Raw genomic sequence first — 19882 nt, 5'->3', positions numbered from 1 at the left:
AGGCATCCTTTCATATGACTTTATAACTCTCTCGGACTCTTCTTTCTAATGAGAAGCTGTGTCTATACAGCGCTTTGTAATCTACAAAGAACTTTCTGATCTACCTGATCCACCTCCTAGGCTCCTTAACCACCTTTCGTGAGCGGGGCGGCCCAGAGCATGGTGGTTTAGTGGCCAACCTCTGGAACCCACAGCCAGCATCCCAGCTCTGCCACTTGCTAGCTGTGGGAGGTGGGATGAGCTGCTTATTAACTTCTCCACATCTGTTTCCTCATCTGCGAAATGGGCATAATAATAGGGCCTCTCCTGTCTGGCTGTTGTGAGGGTTGAAGGATATAAACACACTCACACAGGGCCTGGGAACCCAGTAACTGTTGCCTATTGTTCTCTCACTGGTTCTTCCTCCAAACTCTATGGGAATAAACAAAGCAAGTCTGTTCTTGTCCTCAGTAAAAAATGAGTTGAAACCAGATAATCTCTTAGCTCTAATTCTACATGAATCATATTTATTTATGGACACATCCTAGCTCTTCTATACTGTAACAACCTCGCCAAGGCCCAGCCTTTCCCGGAGGGCCTTGTATACCATGCTGCAGGTCAATGTTAGCACATAACGACAGTCCCCGCCTCATCCAGACATGGGGACACACGGATGAGAAGTTCCTGAATAGCATTTAGCGTCATGCCTGGCACTAAGTGAGCTGCTAATAAATCATAGTTATTGTTGTTGACTCATCTTACAGTGAGGCTTCCAAACGTGGTTGTTAAACGCAGACTCTAGAGCCACACTGCTTGGGTTCATCCTGGTACTGACCCTGCGAGGCCTTGGGCAAGTGAATCAACCCACCCGGCTGCAGTTTCCCCATCTCTAAGATGGACATGATGATAACAGCAAGTGCCCAGTACGGTGGCTGCGTAGATCAAATGAGTTAATATAAGAAAGGCCCCAGAACTGTGCCTGTTGTGTGCCTGGTGCATGTGAGTGCTTTTGTCATCATTTACAGATGTTGAGACCCAGGCTCTTGGACACTGAGTGATGGTTCCAAGCAGCGGTGGAGTTGGGATCCAAATCTAACCACGTCGCCCTAATTCCAGAGCCTCAATACTAGTATTAGGATAGGTTGCTGCCCCCAGAGGACCTATATACATTTCCTTAACAGTGGAGATGTCAGGAGCACTAGACAGTGAATTGGCACCAGAAGCTCGGGGTGAAGGAGACCACAAGATGCTCTCAAATCCTCCCACAGAAAAAGCAGATTTTTCCTCACCTGCATCCAGCCAAATGGCTTCAGCATTCCTTTGGGGCCACAGCCCAGAAGCCTATAACCATGGCGCCACCCACACCTGCCCTCTAGCCTGGAATCTGCAGCAAAACCCTCATTATGCACTTTGATGTCACACTCAAAACTGAGCCCCGGCTCTTCAAGCCAGACGGGCCCCAGCCTTGGGGCTTTTTCCATTTCTGAGGCATGATTGAGCCCAGGAGACAAGACCAGACAGCCCTCCTTCCGAGGAAGGAGGCATGGATGGTGCATGGAGGAGAAAAACAAACAGGAGTGAGAGACAGGCGGCAGGGGGAGGGAAGCAGGAGGAATCAGAGGGAGCCGGCCTGCTGCAGAGCCGCACAAAACATAGCCCGCCCACTGACCAATTTTTCTTCCTTGCAGTCAAATTTATTGATTTAAACGTGAATCCAACCGTGCTTCTCGATTTCCAGAAAAACACTAATATCATTACACATTTATGTAGCACAATTTGATTGTCAAAGCACTTTCACACAAATAACCTTAGTTTTGAGTTGCTTTTTAAAATAATTTGCTTCTCAAGATGCCTGGGTGGCTCAGATGGTTAAGCGCCTGCCTTTGACTCAGGTCATGATCTCAAGTCCTGGGATCAAGCCCCACATGAAGCCCACATGGAGCCCCCAAAACAGGCTCCCAGCTCTGTGGGGAGTCTTCTTCCCCCTTTCCCCCAACTTGTGCACACATGCTCTCTCTCTCTCTCAGATGAAGAAATAAAATCTTAAAAAATAACAAAATAAATTTAAAAATAAAATTATTTGCTTCTTTTATTACAAAGCATCATATGCTTATTGAGAAATACAAGGGGAAATTTATTAACGTGAATTTAAAAATTTCTAATATATATACGTATCATACCACTAGCAATAACATTTTCAGTAAATTTCCAACTAGTTTTTTTTCTAAGCCTATATACATGTATATAATTCATTAAACAGAATTGGAAGCACCTCACAGAGTTTTGCATTTTTTTCCACCAATATAAAATCACCGACATTTCTTTTTTTAAGATTTTATTTATTTGACAGAGAGAAAGAGCACAAGAAGGGGGAGAGGCAGGCAGAGGGAGCCTGATGTGAGACTCCATCCCAGGACCCCAGGATCATGACCCGAGTGGAATGCAGACATTTAACCAACGGAGCCACCCAGGCACCCCAAATCATGGGCATCTTTTAATGTCACAAAATATTCTGCTCTGATGATTCATAATGACAGCATTTATCAGTATAGACGTGCCACAATTTCTGCAATTACTGGACATTCAAGATGCAAAACTTGCAACGATTATAATACTGCCACGAACATCTTTTCAGTTGCATTTTTGTCTGTACATCTGATTACATCTAATAATAATTAATTTCTAGTAATGGATTTGCTTGCTCAAAGGATTTGAATGTTTTTGAGCACATAGAACCAAAGTTAATCTCCAGAAACATATTTAGTTTACACTCCCACAGGCAACGTGTGAGAGTACATCTCTCAGTCTCTGTTTTGAGCCAGTCAGACACTGAGTTAGGTGACAAGTTTCTCACATTACAGTTGAGGAAAACTGGATGCAAAATGTTTAAGTAACTAGTGGGGCCTTCATGTTAGCCGAGACCCAAATTCTGGTCTCCTGGATTTGGCACCAGGGCCCTTCCCACTCTGCCTTCTTGATAAGGAGAGCTCTGAACAGGTTTTCCTGAGTAATGGAGTTATATAACAGTTTATTTTCTCATCAATACTTGGTGAAAATATTTTTTTAAATCTTCCATTTCTTGACCTTATTTGTGCCACGGACTCCTTTGGCAATCTGGCTAAGCCTACCAACCCCTTCTCGGAATAATGCATTTATATGCATATGTTAATTAAAATAACAAAGGAAACCAGTGATATTAAAATATAAAAGCACAATGATGAAGGCACCTGAGTGGCTCAGTCAGTTAAGCGTCTGCCTTTGGCTCAGGTCATGATCCCAGAGTCTTGGGATCAGCCTCACATCATTCATGGGGCTCCCTGCTCACTGGGAAGTCAGTTTCTCCCGCTCCCCTCTCCACTCCTGTGCATGCTCCTTCTCTCTCTCACTTGCAAAAGTAAATAAATAAAATCTTAAAAAAAAAAGTGATGATATGATAAAGTATCTGCTCCTTTAAAAACGCATTAAGAGCAAGGTCTAGTACTACATGTTAGAGAGGCAGTCCACATGGGTCCTGATTGCCCCTGTATACTTTTGCTGAGTGTGCCAGACTGCACGGCTTCTCCATTGCTTGAAACTGAGTAGCATCAGTAGCTAAACACTTCGGCAACCAGACTAGCTTATTTGCTGCTTCCCTACATTTGTTGCTTGCTCAAAAAGTACGCTAGCCCTGAGCCCTAAATTCCTGTCTTCTAACAAAATCTGCTACCTGTGTCCTTGTGACCTGCCCCACCCCTCACCCACCATCCCTGTGGAAATAGAAATTAGGGAAACCACACAAATACATTGATACTCTGGATACCCCTTTTTGCTGTGAATAATAAAGTCTGTCATCTCGGACTCAGGAGTTCTGTGTCTTCTGTCATGATCCACGAAACTGGCAAGCTGACTTGTTAGCTTGCAGGTTGGGTAAAATCTCAGAGCCTTCACAGCTCTGACTTTGCATTAATTTTAAAATAGTGGTGAGCATAAATGATATTTTGAGATAGATACGATAGCTCTAATATAGATTGAAAATACCTGTAATTTTTATTGGTGACAAGTGGTCATAATTTTTATGGGTGACATAGCCACAGTCACTGTGGTTTTGCTTATATTCCTAGTTGAAGGAAATGTTCAATTTCAGTTATAGGTTTAGGAAAACAAATGTCAGGTTTTTTTTCTCATTTGAATTCACAGATATTGTCCACTCCCAACTCCCCCAAAGAACACCCGCGAAACCTGTTAATCAAGCAACATAATTCTATTAGATATTTACTGCAGCAAGGGAGAATAACACCTTGGTAGAGATTGGTAGTGTCTCAGAAAGGAGATTTCAAGAAAGGACATATATAGCATTTGGGGGTCTGGGCTCAAGTGGTTTAAAGTGGTTTTCCAAAGCAAGAAATTGATGGGGATTGGGCACAGTCTGGGAAAAGTAAGGCAGTTTAGGATTCATAGACTCAGAGAAGCAAGGGTCTTGAAACAAGTCTTGATAAATAAACTTTGTCATAATGGTTAGTTCTTTGCCTCTGTGTGTGGTCAGTGGTCTTGATAGGAAAGCAGTCATCTGTCGTGTCCAGATGAGCAAACTATTTGCCCAGATAAATTAATTTCTTGAGCTAGCAATTAATCTATTTATCTTCCTAGGCAAGAATTTTCTGGAACAGTTGTGTCATGTTGATATGGGTGGTGTCAGTTCTTACTCAACAAGACCAGCTTCTTAGCCCGAAATCCCCTTTCTCAAAAAAATGGAGGCCTGCCTACTTTTGCCTATTTTTGCCATCTGTCCCTTCCATACTGTGAGTTTACCAGGGGTAAAGGCTAAATCTTCTCCTCCCAGATGTCAGGTTAGTTTGTTTTCTACATATTTATATTCAAAATGTATAATATATGCTATTTGTAATATTTGCCTTTGTTGATATTGCCTGCTTTAAAAAAAAACTTTAATATTATATCTTAATTTCCCATCATATTACACAATCTTTTTTTTTTTAAGATTTTATTTATTTATTTTGCAGAGAGAGAAATAGTGAGAGAGGGAGCACAAGCAGGGGGAGAGGGAGAGGGGAAACAGGCTCCTCACCAAGCAGGGAGCCCAACGTGGGGCTTGATCCCAGGACCCTGGGATCATGAAATGAGCCGAAGGCAGACGCTTAACAACTGAGCCACCCAGGCAACCCCATATTACACAATCTTTATAAAAACAATTCCAGTGGATTTGTTATAGAATATTGGGTTGTCGAAAAAATATCCTTCGCTAGATTCCAAGAAGTAGAATTACTAAGATAAAATGTATAAAACTGTTTAGAACCTTGATCAACAATTACCAATTGCTTTCTTAAATAATTTTACCAATTTACATACCTTCTAGCCCAGCATGAGGGCCGTTTCACCAAACTCTTCGTAACACTGGATATTAATATTTTTATTTGCTAACTTGATAGTATAACTAATATCTTATTGATATATGGATATATATTTGTTTGAGTCCTAAAAATGTTGGATTTTTTCATATATTTGTTTCCTATTTTATTTACTTTTTGAAATTATGCATTGTTTTCCTTTCTTTTTGAAATTGGAACTCAGATGCCGAGAATTCATAAATAACACTCCTTGGTCCATAATATATTGTTGTCACAGGTTGGTACAAAGGCTCTCTCAAAATTTTTACTTTTTTCTCCCTTCTTCCCTGATATATATATATGTATATATATATATATATACATATATATAATATATGCAAAAGAAACTATACAAAAGAGTAATTATACAAAAGAGTAACTACTGTGTGATTCCATTATGTGAAGTTCAAAAGAAAACAAAACTTATCTTTGATGATAGAACTTAGAAGAGAGGTTACCTTTTACAGGGGTTATTTATTGTCTGGCAGAAGACAGGAAGTTTCTAGCATTTTACAAATGTTTTATTCTTGACTTAACTTGGATGATGATTACATGGAGACCCTCATTTCTAAAATCGGTTGAGTTTAATGTTTATGTGCTTTACTGAAGTGTTTACCCAAAAAGCTGCAATAAAATATCTTTTTTCATTCATGGGAAATATTTACTTGGTGAGGAGGTACTGAGTTACTTGCTTTTTCATATATATGTAATACTTGAATAATTTTTCTTTTTCTTTTTTAATTTTTTAAAAAGACTTTATTTATTTATTTGACAGAAAGAGACATAGCGAAGAGAGGAAACACAAGCAAGGGGAACAAGAGGGAGAAGCAGGCTTCCCGCGGAGCTGGGAGCCTGATTCGGGGCTTGATCCCAGGACCCATGACCTGAGCCGAAGGCAATCCCTTAACAACTGAGCCACCTAGGTGTCCCTAATTTTTTTTTTAATACCCTCCTATTGGGGCACCTGGCTGCTCAACTGGTAGAGCCTGTAACTCTTGATTTCCAGGTTGTGAGTTCCAGCTCCATGTTGGGCAGAGAGATTAGTTAAAAACAAAAACAAAAACAAAAAACCTTCTATTGACCCTCCTAGCTATTCTTTTTCCTTTTTGCTCCTTTTTTTACATTAAAATTGCTACAAAGAGCTATTTGTACCTATTATTCCTAATTACTCTCTTTTCATTCTCTTTTCGAATAAACTCTTTTGTTTGGAAAAATTCCAGCATGAACAAAAGTACAGAGAATTGTAGGGTATGCATCACACAGATTCAACAGTCATCAGCTCATAGTCAGTCTTGGTTCATCCGCACTCCATCCCACACACACTCCCACTGTGTTATTCTGAAGCAAATCTCTGACATCGTATCATTTCATCAATAATTATTTTAGTAGATCTTTAAAAGATAAGATTTTTTTAACCTATCCATGATGCCACAAAGCTACAAAACAATATCTTAATATCTAAAATGTTATGATAAAAGAGCATAATACCATAGTACCTTCAAATTGACAATGATTCCTTAATATAATTAAATATCAAATTGGGGTTCAAATTCCCAATCGTCTTACAAATAATAACACATATTTTTTGTTTGAATCAGAATATAAAGAGGTCCATATGTTACATTTGCTTGCCATGAACCTTAAATTTACTTTTTTTTAAGATTGTATTTATTTATTTGAGAGAAAGAGCACAAGCAGCAGGAGCAGAAGGCCGAGGGAGAGGGAGAAACAGACTCCCCAATGAGCACGGAGCCCAACACAAGACTTGATCCCAGAACTCTGGGATCATGACCTGAGTCCAAGACAGCCACTTAACTGACTGAGCCACCCAGGCACCCCACCTTGAATTTATTTTAATTTAAAGATTCCTCCTCCCTCCTCCTTTTTCTTTTTTTTCCTTTTAATTTATTTATTGAAGAAACTAGGTCATTTGAGTTTCCTACAGTCTGGATTTTGCTGATCCCATCCCCTTGATATATTGCTCAACGTGTTCTTACCCTGATTTTTTCTGTAACTTGGTAGTTGGCAATTAACCCTGGTGATTTGATCAGACTCAAGTTTAGATGTCAGGGAAGTATAGTTCAGAGACAGCGTAATGATCTCCTATCAGGGGCCACAGGATATCTAGCTATCTCTTTCTTACTTTGTCTCTCTTTTGTGGTCATTGGTGATCACTGTCCACCGCTCTTTTCAGTGGTTCCATCATTCCTTCTCCACTTAACAACGAGAATATTTTTATAAAGAGAAAATTCCTCCCATCAACTATCTGGCTATCCTGATATACGATATAAAGTGTTGACGAAGCAAAGACAGGTCACGCTCGACTCCTGCCTTTTGTTTTCATTTGCTTGTTTTCAAACTAGTGAATTATTTCCCTAGCATCCTCCAGAAGTGAACTTTGAAAATTTGGGAGTTTTTGTGGTATCCTTCGAAACTCATGGATCTCAACATATTTTACATGTTTCCACTCATTCTTACTGATGGAAATTCTATTTCTAATCTACTGTATTGTCAAAGATGGTTGACTGAAAACATACGACGTTAGGTTATTGTAAAATCGTTTAACCTCTATGGACAGCAGATTGGCAATCTTGAACAAATTATAAAGTGTACATTCCCTTTGACCCATTTACCTTTAGGAATGTATCCTACAGATACACTCACATGTGTGCAAAGTGGTTGTATACAAAGATATTAATTGCAATCTTGTTTATTTTAGCCAAAAATTGGAAAGAGGTATTTGTAAACCCCTGTTCATAGCAGCGTTATTCAATAGCCAAAAGGGGGAAGTAACACAAATCTTCCTTGATGGGTGAATGGATAAAGAACATGGTATACACATACAATGGAAAATTAGTCAGTCTTAACAAGGAAGGACATTCTGACCCATGCCACAACATGCATGATCCTTAAGAACATTATGCTAACTGAAATAAACTATCGCAAAAGGAAAAATGTTACAGAGTTTCAGTCAAGCTTATAGAAACAGAAAGCAGAATGGTGGTTGCCAGGACTAGTGGGAGAAAGAAATGGAAGAAGGTTGGTGTTTCATGGGTATAGAGTTCCGGTTTTGCAGGGTGAAAAATTCTGGAGACTGGTTGCACCTTGCTCATTTGGGCAGCACATACACTAAAATCTGAGACTGGTCACACAGCAATATGAATATACTTAATGTGACTGAACCGCACAGTTGAAATGGTGAAGATGGTACATCTTATATGGTATGTATTAGACCACAATTACAAATTAAAAATTTTTCAACCGTTTGCAAATGTCAGGAATAACTTAAGATCTTCATTATTAGCATGAATTTTTACCATTCTCTGTAATGTGTAATGCCAGTTTTAAATGCAGATATCCCTAGTATTTAACCACAGGCGGAATCATCGAAATTCCACAATTTTCGTGGTTTGGCCTGTCTCCAGGGAGTGCCTAGAGCTGCAGAGAAGAGACAAACACAAGAAAGATTGAGGATGGTTGGAAGGAGGAAGACCCCGCCCGTCTCTCCCCAAGCTCAGAGCCCTACCAGGGCACGCTTTCTTTTTCAGCTCAGACGGGCCTGCTGGTGGGTTGTGGCTCCTTCCAGCCGCTGAGGCCGGTGCCGTGCCCTGGCCGAGTCTGGAGACCGTCCGGCCAGGTGTCTCACCTTCCCAAGGGCGCACTGCCCCCACCAGGCAGACAGGCAACACCCAGCGCGACCGTCACCTCCTCGCGGCGCCACTCACGCTCCGCCTCTGGATCTGAATAGGCGAGAGCAGCGCCAGGAAGGGATGGCTACCGCAGCACCCCATCCTGACCATCCCCACGAGGGCTCCCAGGACCCTTCCCCGGGCGGAAGGTGGAGACCTTAGCCATGAGGTTGGCTCCGGAGGCAGGGATCGCAAGCACTGGTAGTAACATCCAGAGCAGTGTTATCCAATGGAATTAATAATATGAATCACATATGTAAGCCGTGCAGTATGTAATTTTAAAATTTCTAGTAATTTTAAAATTTCTAAGAAAGTGAAAAGAAACAGATGACATTAATATTAATAGTATATTTTATTTAACTTAATGTATCTAAAATAGTATCATTTCAACAGGTAATTAATATGAGTAATTATTAACAGATATTTACCCTTTTTTTTCATACTAAGTCTTCAAAATCCAAGGTGTATTTTACACTTAGGGCACATCTCACTGCAAGCGCTCAGTGCCACATGTGGTTTAGTGGCTAATGTATTGGGCCAGCGAGGCAGATCTAGAGAATGAAAAGAGAAGTGGGTGACTGGGGTCCTGTTGCCACTTGCTGTCCTAACACTGGCTGCTGAAACAAGTCTCTGCCAACCTCAGGCAAGCACATCACATGAAAAAGCTATTGGGCATCATGATTTCTGTGAGTAATTTTGATGATTGTTGTGTCGCTATTTTAACGATTGTTACCAAGATTTAAATATTCCTGTATATATGATTACCAGGTCATGCAGATGTTTATTGAAGCGTAGTTCTAATGCTAGTGCTGAAAAACAATAGCCCCAGATCCATAAACACAGAAGGGGATGTGTCAGTTGCCACGAGGGAAACCAAGTAATAAACCTCACGCCCCATGCTGTTCGTTTAGGAACCACCACCTTGGGAAACACAGAAAAACTCTGAGAAATAAAAATCAACATTCCAGCAGATATACTTTTAAGTTTTCAAAATGGTTCCACAGCCAGGCCAAAAGAAAGGCAAAAAAACAAAGCCTGGTCCCCTGACTTCGAGATCCTAGCCAGAGTAAGGCGCATCCGAGCTGCCCCATTGCCCGTGTGAACACTCAGAATTCCCCGCAGGCTCCTGGCCCCTAGAAAGGGGCCATTACGCAGCATCTCCCCTCTCACCAGCCTTTTCCTTTTAGGAATGACTTTACTGACGGACTAGCCTGTCATGTAGTGGTGAACGAGGGTAACTACAGTCCGCTCTATAAAAAGCTTAATGCCTAGTGTCTGATACATCAAAAGAATAAATGCACATAAAATAAACTCCTGGAAACCCACCACTCAATTTAAGAACTACAAAAACACCTTTTGGTGCCTCCACCTGTGTGCCTTGTTCCTATCTTGTCCTGCCTCCTCACCACAGGGAACAGTAGGTTGAATTTTATGGTGCCCATTTAAAAAAAAATTTTTTTTAAGTATGTAGCTTTATCATATGCGTAATCAACCTCAAACAAAATATTGTTTAGTTTACTTGCTGGAGCTTTACAATAAGTGTGGTATCGTGACAATGCCATTTTCTGCAACCTACCTTTTTCAGGTTTATAAAAAATTTATGTGGAAAATATTTGTTTTATTTTATATTTGAAAATATAAATGTTCTAATTATATTCAACCAGGTTACGTGTGTAGCTCTAGTACATTCACTAGCTGAATGTGTAGGCTTTTTATTTATACGTTCTTCTTTCCATGGACATTCGGTAGCCTCCAATTTTTTGCTGTTTTGCTGTTGTAAACAGTTCTGCGATGAGTATTCTTAAGCACGCACAAGGATTTCTCCGTAATCTACTCTAGTTCAGTTTTAAGAAATATTGCAAAGTGTCTTTCAGTTATACCAATTCATGATTCTAATAATTTCAATGATCTGATTTGTAGATTCGTTTATTGCTTTCTATGTACACAGTTACAGTAGCTACAGCCAATGACAGTATTGTTTCCTTCTTTCTCCTTCTATCTGTGCTACGCTTGCCTATGGAGCAGACACACCTTTATCTTGTTCTGCTCTTAAAGGAATAGCAACTTTCAATGATTCGCCATTAAGAATGTTGACTACTAAAGGCTTTTTTAAAAAAGATTACCCTTTAATGTTAGGAAGTTTCAGTTTATTCCTGCTTTACTAAGGGCTTTTTTCATGATTGGATGTTGACTTTTACTGAATGCCTTTACTACTTCTGTTGAGATAATCATAGAACTTCTCCTTTAACCCGCTAATGTGAAGAGTTAACGTTACCGGGTTTTATGTTGAATCATCCTAATTTTTCTGGAATAAATCCAGCTTAGTCATGATGAATTGTCTTTATCATACACTGTTGGACTTGATTTGCTAATATTTTGTTTATAGCATTTCTGTCTATGTTTATGAGGGATTCTGGTCTGTTACTTTCTTTCTCGCAGAGTCTTGGCTCATTCTATTTCAAGCTTGTACTAATCTCATATGAGTTGGGGAGTATTGCTTCTTTTGATATTCTTTATAAGAGTTGGTATAAAATTAGAATAGAGGTGTTTGGGTGGCTCAGTTGGTTCAGTGTTAACTGTCCGACTCTTGATTTTGACTCAGGTCATGGTCTCAGGGCTATGAGATCCAGCCCTGCTCCCAGCTCCACGCTCAGCAGGCGGTCTGCTTGAGATTATCTCCCTCCACCCTCCCCTACCCCGCATGCACTCTAGCTCTCTCTCTCTCCCTAAAATAAATAAATCTTAAAAATAAAGTATAATAAAATAAAATTAATTTATCCTATGAAAACCTGCTAGGAATTGCCTAAAAACCAGTGAAGCTTGATTTTTTTTTTTAAGCCACTGATTCAATTTCTGTAATACTATTGAAAACTCAGGCTTTCTTGTTATCGCTTTGACAAACTATATTTTTCTAGAAATGTTTCCCTTTCTAATAAGTTTTAAAATTCACTGATGTAATGTTATCCGTGGTATGTTCACCGTATCTTTTTAACCCCTTCAGTATTTGCAGCTTTCTTCTGGTCTTTATCTCTATTACTCATGCATGCTATTACCCTCTTTCTTAATGACTCTTACCAGAGGGTCTATTTTATCCGGTGCTGGCTTGTTGGTCATCCCTATTGCACATTTGTTGCCCATGGTATTGGTTTATGCTCTCATCTTTACCTCTTCCTTATGCTCTGAGTTTCTGGTGGGGTTTTTCTTTCCTTTTTCCTTCTTTCCTTTCCCTCCACTCTGCTTTCCTCTAGCTCATTAATTTTCAGTCTTTTTTTTCCTAGTATAAGCATCTAAAGCTATAAATTTCCCTGTAATTACCATTTTTGCTGCATCCACTAGTTTTGTTATGTAGAATTCTTATCACATCATGTAACTGTCTCTATACAGTGTTCAGTTTTTATTATGAGTTCTTACTTGACTCATAAATTATTTAGAAGTGCACTTTCTAATTAATTTCCAAAACTTGGGGAGGGTGTCCTTTTTCTTTCTGTTTCAGATTTCTAATTTAATTGCATAACTTGGATCTATGGTCATAGGTCATAAAGAGTGGTTTATTTAAACCATATTATTTGAAATTTGTTGAAACTAGCTTTATGACCTTTTATATGGTCAGTTTTTAGAAATGTTCATGTGTACTTGAAAATAAGGTCTATTCCTTGATGAATGGATGCAGAGTAATTTGTAAACATCCAATAAATCAGGCTGGTTGACTCTATTATTTAAATCTTTCTTGAGGCGCCTGGGTGGCTCAGTGGGCTAAAGCCTCTGCCTTCAGCTCAGGTCATGATCCCAGGGTTCTGGGATCGAGCCCCGCAATGGGCTCTCTGCTCAGCAGGGAGCCTACTTCCCCCTCTCCCTGCCTGCCTCCCTGCCTACTTGTGATCTCTCTTTCTGTCAAATAAATAAATAAAATCTTTAAAAAAAATAAAAAATAAATCTTTCTTAACCTACCAATAATTGAAAGCATTGTACTGATAAAATATACATCCCCTATATTAGATTAGTCCATTTTTTTCTATAGTTCTGTAAATTTTTATTTTATATGTTTGAATGCTATTTCAGAAGGTACCTACAACTTTAGAACTATGGTATCTTCTTGATAAATTAAACCTTTTATCATGATAATGATAAGAGCCCTAATAATACTTTTTGCTTTGTAGTGTAGTTTGTCTCATATCTATATAATTACACCAGCTCTCTTTTAGTTAGCATGTCGCTGGTATATCTTTTTTCATCATTTTATTTTCATCCTTTCCGTATCCTTTTATTTTAGGTGTGTCTCGGGTTTTTGTCTATTTATTTATTTATTCATTTATTTTTCTTTTCATGAGCTCTATGCCCAATGTGGGGCTTGAAATAATGACCCTGAGATCAAGAGTTGCATGCTCCACTGACTGAGCCAGATAGGTGCCCTGATCCAGATTTTTTTTTAAAGAAAATGATTCCAACTCTGAGCACTCCCATAAAGTCAGTGGAGGAATTTTGATGCTGCTGCTGGCAAGAGAAAAAAACTGAGAAAGAAGTGATTCAAACTCGTGGCTGTATCCCAGAGACCTTGGGGGATCTGACAAAGGCTATAATTACCGAAAAAATATATCCTCAAATCATGTTGGGTACAGTTTCAGGTGGTTCAAAGACCCCTGATGCCCATTCGCCCACCCTAGCTAGCCATGGGGAGTAAGAATGTGACCAAAGAGAAATAAGGTCTCATACAAAATCTCAGCCCAACTTTTATAAAGAAGACAAAGCCATTGGGATTTTTATCTCCAATGCTTTTCTAAAGACAAATAAAAGCATCTCTAATTAAATGTTCACTCTTCACCATTTTTAGCATATTAGCTTTAAATTCTATCAAAGATCTAGTCGGGTTTTTCATGTTGCATAAAAAAATGTGCAGGGTGATAGGCCCCTTTGTGTAATTAATGCCTACACTGTCTTTATGCTTATTTCACAAAGACTGAGCATAGTTTCACTAATAAGTTATTATAAGAGTTTCTACTTGTAATAACTTTGTTTATGTGAATGAGATTTTCGTCACTTCATTTATGCCAAGACCTTAACCAGGAACAAGCTCCCAACTCAAACAATTCCCTTATGGGGAAAACAGTTTTATGCAATGGTCAGCTTTTTTAGGAATGCCCCAGGATTGTCTTGTTTCGTGCACATTAGTCTTGCCCCCACTCCCATCCCCTGGCTACCTTTCAGGGCCCCCAGGCAAGAAATGGCATAGCAGAAAGACCTGGGAGTCCACTCTGACTTCTGCCAGGAAGCCTCAGGCAGATTAATTCCCATCTCCAAATTTTCATTTAATCATCTGTCCAAGAACAATGACAATATCCACAGAGTGCTTGGGCAAGGACAGTAAGGTTGCAAGAAACATTGATTCCCTGCACACTATCCTGGTGTGGCTTAACAAATGTTTATTGATGGAACTGAGAACTGGTTCTGGTTAATTGTCTAGCTAGGAAAAGGGATCCGGCTTTGTCTGCTGGGTCCATTTAGAATTATGACTTGCCTATTGTTCAATGGGGGATCCTGTATCCAAACAAATGAATAGTTAATTGAAAGCCAGGCAACTAGGGCTTTTTGCTTTGGGTAGAAACTTAATTCCCAGACAATCCATACATTATGTATAAACTGCCTTGACCCGCTTCTGTGCTTGGCACTCAGGCCAGTGCCCAGCACAGCAAGATCATAGAAGGGTAGCGGGGATGAGGGTGAGGGTAGGGGTCAGTGACCCAGTTTAGAGCTTCCCTCTCACTCTGCAGGGATGAAGAAACTCCCAGCCATCGGGGATGAACACAAACTTGATTCATCATGAGGATACACGATGGTCACCTCTGCTACAGTCCGGAAGGTAATCTTTCTGATCCTACTGCCAGGCAGAGTGCAAACTACTTCCAGAAACACTGTGCGGTTTCTAATAAGGTGAAATACACACTCACTGTATGACCCAGCAATCCCATTTACCCAAGAGGTACTTATCTAAGAGAAATGAACATTTGTCCACACAAGGACTTGTAGGTGAATGTTCTAGCAGCTTTATCATAATAGCCCCAAACTGGAAACAGCTCAGATGTCCTGCAACTGGAGCATGAATTACAAATGGGTTCATCTAAGCAGGAGAATTCTGCTCTGTAATAAAAAGAACTGGACTCTTGATATATACAACAACACGAACGCCTCTCAAAAGCGTCATACTGAGTGAAAGAATCCAGATGGGAAAAGCTAGATGATTTGTATTTATATGGAATTTAAGAAAAAGCAAAACTGTAATGGTGTGAAGAAGTTCCCCGGTTGGGCTGGGGAAAGTGGGAGGGAGTGACTAAAAGGGGCACAGGGGAATTTTCTGAGGTGATATGATTATTCTGTAACATGACTGTGGTGGTGGTTACATGAAAATATACAGTTCTCCTGTCTTATTGAATTGTGCTTAAAATTAAAGAATTTCATTGTGTATAAATCGTACTTCAACAAAGCTGAATTTTTTTTAAGATTTTTTTTTTTTAATTTGACAGACAGATCACAAGTAGGCAGAGAGGCAGGCAGAGAGAGAGAGGAGGAGGAGGCAGGCTCCCTGCTGAGCAGAGAGCCTGATGCGGGACTCAATCCAAGGACCCTGAGATCATGACCTGAGCCGAAGGCAGAGGCTTTAACCACTGAGCCACCCAGGTACCCCTGAATTTTTTTTTTTTAATTATGTAACTTGCAGCTATCATGTTTGTCTCTCAGTAAAACCTAAGACTCGTGAAGCTTACTGGAGTTTGATCTCAGACTCATTTTTCAAGCAGGTCAATGGGCCTCCAAAGGATTCCCTAGGACCTCGTTCTGACCCTGTGGCAGCAAAGGCTGCTGCAGGCTTCTAGAACCAAGCTTACGTGGTGTTTTCTGCTTCAGGAGTCCACAGGTTTAAAGCCCAGAAAGGAATTCGGGTCATTCCTATGATGTGGAACCACCTGGTGTGGCTCAAGGGGACCCCAAAGTCCTTCAGATGACCCCTGGGGGATGGGGCTGAAGGAGAGAGATTGAATTCTCAAGCAGATTCCCTGCTAAGTAGGGAGCTTGATACGGGCCTTGATCTCACAACCCTGAGATGATGACCTGAGCTGAAATCAAGTCAGACACTTCACCGACTGAGCCATGGAGGCGCCGCTGATCTTCCAATCAGCACTTCCTGCGGAGTAAGCATCACCTTCCCAGAGCTTCGCACCCAGGAGACATATTTCTTGCCACCAGGATGATGATCACGACTTGTCAATCTTCTACTGCCTTCGTGGAGCCTCCCAAGGACCTTGCAAGGCAGCTGTTATCATTGTCCCCATTTTGTAGGTGAAGAAACCAAGACTCAGAGAGCTTGGGTCGCTGTTGCAGGATCACACAGCCCTGAATCAACCCAGAAGGGCCAGATCCTGCCTAAGGCTTCTCTCTTCAAAGGCCTCACTTTCGGTGGCAAGCTGTCCATCTGCTGAAGGGCTCTCCTACTTTTAAAGGATCAGGTCTCTGAAGATACTTTAAGAAGCTAAGTTTTCCTGAAGACTAACAGCTCTGGGTCTCTGCCACACTCCCATAGGTGGTTACATTTCAGAGTCCTATAACACAGAGTTCAGGATAATAATTCTTAAATTGCTTTTAGAAGCAGGTATTACTCATTGCTGGCTATGGCCGTGGGAAAGTCTCCTTCAGGCCTGCATGGCCCATCCCATTGGTTCATGTGGGGGATTCTGAACTCCACGGGGCCCCAGAGGAAGGGCTACACCACTGACAGGCTGTGTGGTCTTGGCCAGGTGACTTAGCTTCTCTGTGCCTGAGTTTCCTCATCTGTCCATGAGAGAAAAGTTATTCCTTCCCCTTAGGGCAGTTGTGAGGATTAAATGAAATCCTATACATAAAGCCCTTGGGGTACATGGGTGGCTCAGGTCAGGGAGTCAAGGTCTTGAGATCCAGCCTGCTCAGCAGAGAGTCTGCTTCTGCCCCTCCCCTCCCACGTCCCTCTCCCACCTCCCACTCCTGCTCTCTTTCAAATAAATAAATAAATAAGATTTTGTTTATTTATTTGACAGAGCTCACAAGTAGGCAGAGAGGAAGACAGAGAGAGAGGGAGAAGCAAGTCCCCTCCTGAGCAGAGAGCCTGATGTGGGGCTTGATTCCCAGGACCCTGAGATCATGACCTGGGCCGAAGGCAGAGGCTTAACCCACTGAGCCACTCAGGTGCCCCATAAATAAATAAATAAATAAAATCATAAAAAATAAAAAATCTTGAAAAGCCTTGAGACCAGGACATAGCACACAGTAATTGTGCAATAAATGTTAGTTAGAACTGAAAGAAAAGGACCCTGAATTCCTTTCTGGGCTTTGAAACTATGGACTCCCGAAGCAGAAAACCCCACATAAGCTCTGGTTCTAGAAGCCTCCAATAGCCTTTCCCACCACAGGCTCAGAACAAGGTCCCTGGGAATTCTTTTGAGGCCCACTGACTTGACTGAAATAAAAGAGTCTAAAATCAAACCAAAGTAAACTTCTCTAGTGTTCATTTCAGCGCTAAGGATATGACATCAGGACTGTGGCAGGCGGCTGGGGCCCTCTTAGCTTCTTCCAGCTCTCAGCAACAGACGGGGGTGGGGAGCGAGGGGGCTGGCTAAGCCCAATTCACCTGTAGGCTGCACTGGGGGAGGCAGGCTTCTGGACAAGGTTTGAGTTTATAGCCACACATAGATTGTTAAGGAGTTAGGAAAGAGAGCAGAATCTCCTGGCTGGAGCTTTTGTTCAAGTGTGCAAGCCCAAGACAGTGAACTTTCCCCTTTTTCTTCCCCTATCCGTCAGGTCGGAGAGGGAGCAGCCCTGGTTAGGTACCACCTGGCCTCACTGGCCGGCCCAGGGTGAGCTCCTGCCTCAAGCCAGGCCAACCAGAATCCCTCCCCGATGATTTAGAATTGTGCCCAGAAGACTCCGGGCTCATTCTGCTCATCACCCTGGAAGAGAGGTGTACTTGGAAGCTGCTGGCTGAGGCCATTTGCTGTCATGCTCTCTAGGATGCAGGGAAGGCCAGGCTTCAGGGAGACAGAAAGATGGAACAGAAACAGAGTTGGAGGAAAGTGACTTTCTGAGTCCTCCAAACCTAGGCCCTGGGTTTCATCTCTTCTCCAAGACCCAGCTGTATCCTTGTGCTTAGATTACTTGAGATGTCCCTGTATCCCTATACTATACAATCCCCCTGGGTTATTAACCTGTCCCTAGTTATTTCTAGCAGTCTCAGTCCCAAGAATCTTCATGAAGGCAACGTGAGGCAAGCACCTCTTTCTGTCTCCTTCCCCTTGGTGTGACTTCTGGTCACCCTCCCAGCTTCCTGGAGGGCAACTTCAGCCCAGACAAGGGTGCCCCCCGGGCAACACCAGTGGACAGGGAAGGCCAGTTTCCAGCTCCTTCTGTGGCCCCCGCCTCTCCCCCCAGGCCTGTCCCCTACTCTTCTCTGGAGCCCGTCCTTGTGCAGCCTTCCAAACACACCTCATCCCTGGTTCCTGCCCGCAGAGGTCCTCGGACCGGCTGTTTCGTGACTACCTTTCTTCCCTGTCCCAGTTCCTCTTTGTCTGCCCCTGTGGCTGTGTGTGTCATACCTCCCAGGCGGTGGCTACAGTTGAATGGGGCTTTCAAAGTCTCCCTGGCAGCCAGTGTGGGGAGATGCTTGGGAAAAAGAAACACTTTCAGAAGTTCTTAAATGGACTTGAAAGAAAGAGTGCCGGCTTCAGAGTGAAGAGACCGGATTCTGGTCTGGCCTCACTTCTAACTTGCTGTGTGACTTTAAGTTTCAGTTGCTTCGGCTGCTGAGTGAGAGAAATAGATGAGATCAAAGGCTTGCCAGGGAGCCCTAGTCGAGGTGCCTGGGTCATCACCTTGGAAACCATATCGAGGGAAAAGGGATGGCCCCATGGGGCCCCATTTCTCTTCACTCAGAGTGGCCCCACTTGTATCTGCTTTCTACTCTGAGCATCCTTGCCAGATGCTGCCTTAGCCCAGGTTCCCTAGAAGCAGAGCTCGAGGCAGAGTGTGTGTGCTGCCACCTGGTGAGGGAGTGCAGTGCCAGGGAAGCTGCAGTGAGGAAAAGGGGTGAGACAGATGAGGACAGAGAGATTTGCTGAGGTGGCCACCATGAGCATCAGTGATGCTAGATGCCCCTGCCCCCCCAAATGTCCATGCAATTTGAGAGCACATGAAGATAATGTTCTTAAGGAGCTCTGGTGAGACAGGAAAGAGAGGGACTGATAATCCCACCAGGCAGCGGGGGGGCGTGGTATTCATCATGTTCGTTCGGGCAGGCCTGGCCCCTGCTGCTAGCCTGGGCTCCCCTCCATTCAGGGCACAGCTGCCGGCTCCAGATGGGAGGTAGATTTGTTAGTATTTAAGGGATTGGAGGATTAAATGGGCCAGAGAAGCTTCCTCCACACAGCCTCATCCTCTAATGGCTGGAAGCCCAACCCTGGTGTTATTAATTTGATATTACATCATAGGCACTTCATGCCCCTTCCTTTCAAGCCCAGAAGGCTTGCAAAACCAGCAGAGAATAAGAGATTGGGGTCAGAGCCGGATGCCTCAATCCTTCTTCTCTGGCATATACATAGAGCAATCTGTAGAAGGAAGAGCAGACTGTCCCAAACCAAACCTGGGATCCAGTCTGAGCATTGCTGGCTGACCTTGGGGATGCTATTTCAGCTCAGGATACTGGCTTTCTCTGCTGCAAAATAGGGACATCAGAGCAAATGAAAGAAAAAAAGCTATAAAGCCAATGTGCCCTTTTGTGGGGCTGGGGTGGGCACCAGGATGTGCGGCCTGTGGGCTGCTGTG

At 42.2% G+C, this 19882-nt stretch overlaps 1 protein-coding gene across 2 annotated transcripts in view; it reads left to right on the top strand.

The window, feature by feature from the left end:
* CLN6 (CLN6 transmembrane ER protein) overlaps nt 1-19882 on the top strand; it is a 47117-nt gene that overhangs the window by 4074 nt on the left and 23161 nt on the right. For both annotated transcript variants that reach the window (XM_047736779.1, XM_047736776.1), the window contains exon 3: nt 14815-14903. In XM_047736779.1, coding sequence (XP_047592735.1) covers nt 14842-14903 — 62 coding nt within the window. In that variant the 5' untranslated portion in view covers nt 14815-14841. The remainder of the gene's footprint in view (nt 1-14814; nt 14904-19882) is intronic.

Source organism: Lutra lutra, chromosome 7 (genome assembly GCF_902655055.1).
Source record: "Lutra lutra chromosome 7, mLutLut1.2, whole genome shotgun sequence".
In the NCBI taxonomy this organism is placed as follows: Eukaryota; Metazoa; Chordata; class Mammalia; order Carnivora; family Mustelidae; genus Lutra; species Lutra lutra.
Note: the sequence above shows the minus strand (reverse complement) of the source record. Positions and strands in the feature narration are given on the sequence as shown.